Source organism: Melanaphis sacchari, unplaced genomic scaffold, assembly GCF_002803265.2.
Source record: "Melanaphis sacchari strain LSU unplaced genomic scaffold, SCAv2.0 Contig390_pilon_pilon, whole genome shotgun sequence".
Taxonomy (NCBI): Eukaryota; Metazoa; Arthropoda; class Insecta; order Hemiptera; family Aphididae; genus Melanaphis; species Melanaphis sacchari.
Window position 1 is genome coordinate 19,471 of NW_020271246.1, and position 1,608 is coordinate 21,078.

General features: G+C 29.6%; 1 protein-coding gene across 1 annotated transcript in view; it reads left to right on the top strand.

Moving 5' to 3' along the window:
- Nucleotides 1-834: 834 nt before the first annotated feature.
- Nucleotides 835-1,608, top strand: part of LOC112597167 (KRAB-A domain-containing protein 2-like) — a gene marked incomplete at its 3' end in the record, with an annotated part of 1,137 nt that continues 363 nt past the window's right edge. The window contains exon 1 of the mRNA XM_025343105.1: nucleotides 835-1,512. Within this exon, the coding sequence (XP_025198890.1) occupies nucleotides 858-1,512 (655 nt within the window). The remainder of the gene's footprint in view (nucleotides 1,513-1,608) is intronic.

Here is a 1,608-nt window from a genome sequence, read left to right on the forward strand (position 1 = left end):
TTACAGTTAATATTTATGTTACTGTGAAAGACCGCAATTGGTGAATGCTGACAGTCACCGGTTAATGTCAACATACACTAAATTCATTGGTGAATGTCGACTTATTGATTAAATTTGTGACCTTAGTAAACATACACTAGTGAATGTCGACATTTATACAACGGTATTGGTGAATGTTGGTAATGCCGATATTATTTAATCTAATTTAGGAATAACGGAAGGGTTGCAATTATAAAACAGGTATTATACAAATTGATAATTTTGATAAAATGTTTTGTTACATACTATCTAGTACCTATGCATAAAGTATTGTACAAGTTAATAATTTCGATAAAGTGTTTTATTGCCTTACCCAACTACTTTTATTATATCTAGATAACCTCCATGCTATCCTGTCTTGCTATAATTTAGTGTGGTATTGTCATTCAACGTACCTAGTTAGTTGTATATTTTTATTTTTATTTACGATTTTTTTTTTAAAAATGGAAAACATGCGCGAATTATTTTATAATAAATTTAATGATTTAATATCTAAAAAAAGAAATGATAATTCTTTTTTTCTATCAGCTGAAAAATATAAATTTTTAATTAGTGAAGTGAACATTTCAAAAGATAAAGCTAATAAACAACGTAATGACTATCGACGATTAAAGCGGTATGATGTTTTGAATATACTCGGAAGTAATAAACTTATAGTTCCTTTAAAACCAGGAGAAACAAATATAAAATATTATGTTAAAAATGAAGAATTATTTGACATTATTCAACAAATACACATTCAAACTGGTCACGGTGGACGTACTCGGATGATTAAAGAATTGCAATGTAAGTACAAAAATATTACATATGAAATTGTTATGCTGTATTTGAGTTTGTGCATTCAATGTCAAACAAAACAAAAAGCGCCTAGAAAAGGTATTGTTGTGAAGCCTATAATAAGTTCGGAGTTGAATTCCCGATGCCAAATAGATCTTGTTGATATGCAAACATGTAAAGATGGAGAATACAAATTTATTTTAAATTATCAAGATCATTTGACAAAATTTATACAACTACGGCCGTTAAAATCTAAAACTGCGGAAGAGGTTGCCCATAATTTGTTACATATATTTTTAACTTTCGGGGCACCAAATATTTTGCATTCTGATAACGGTAGGGAATTTGTGAATAAAATAATCACAGAATTGTGTTTAATGTGGGATGGTGTAAAAATAGTACACGGCAAACCACGCCATAGCCAAACACAAGGTTCAATAGAGAGAGCTAATCAAGATATTCAAAACCTATTAAGAGCACGGATGTACGAAAATAATACGAATAGATGGGCGGATGGTCTATATTTTGTTCAATTTACAAAAAATACAGCATACCATGAAGGTATAAAGCAAAGTCCGTATGAAGCTATGTTTGGCACAAAAGCCAAAATGGGTCTGTTTTCGTCTTCTCTTCCTCGAGACAAATTACATGAACTTGAATCGGAAGAGCATTTGGAAAACATAATAAAAAATATGAGTACGTACCTTTAATAATTATATTCAGTTGATGAAATTGAAATAAATAATAATAAATACTTGAAAATGATTAACAGATTCTGAAAACATTGATCGA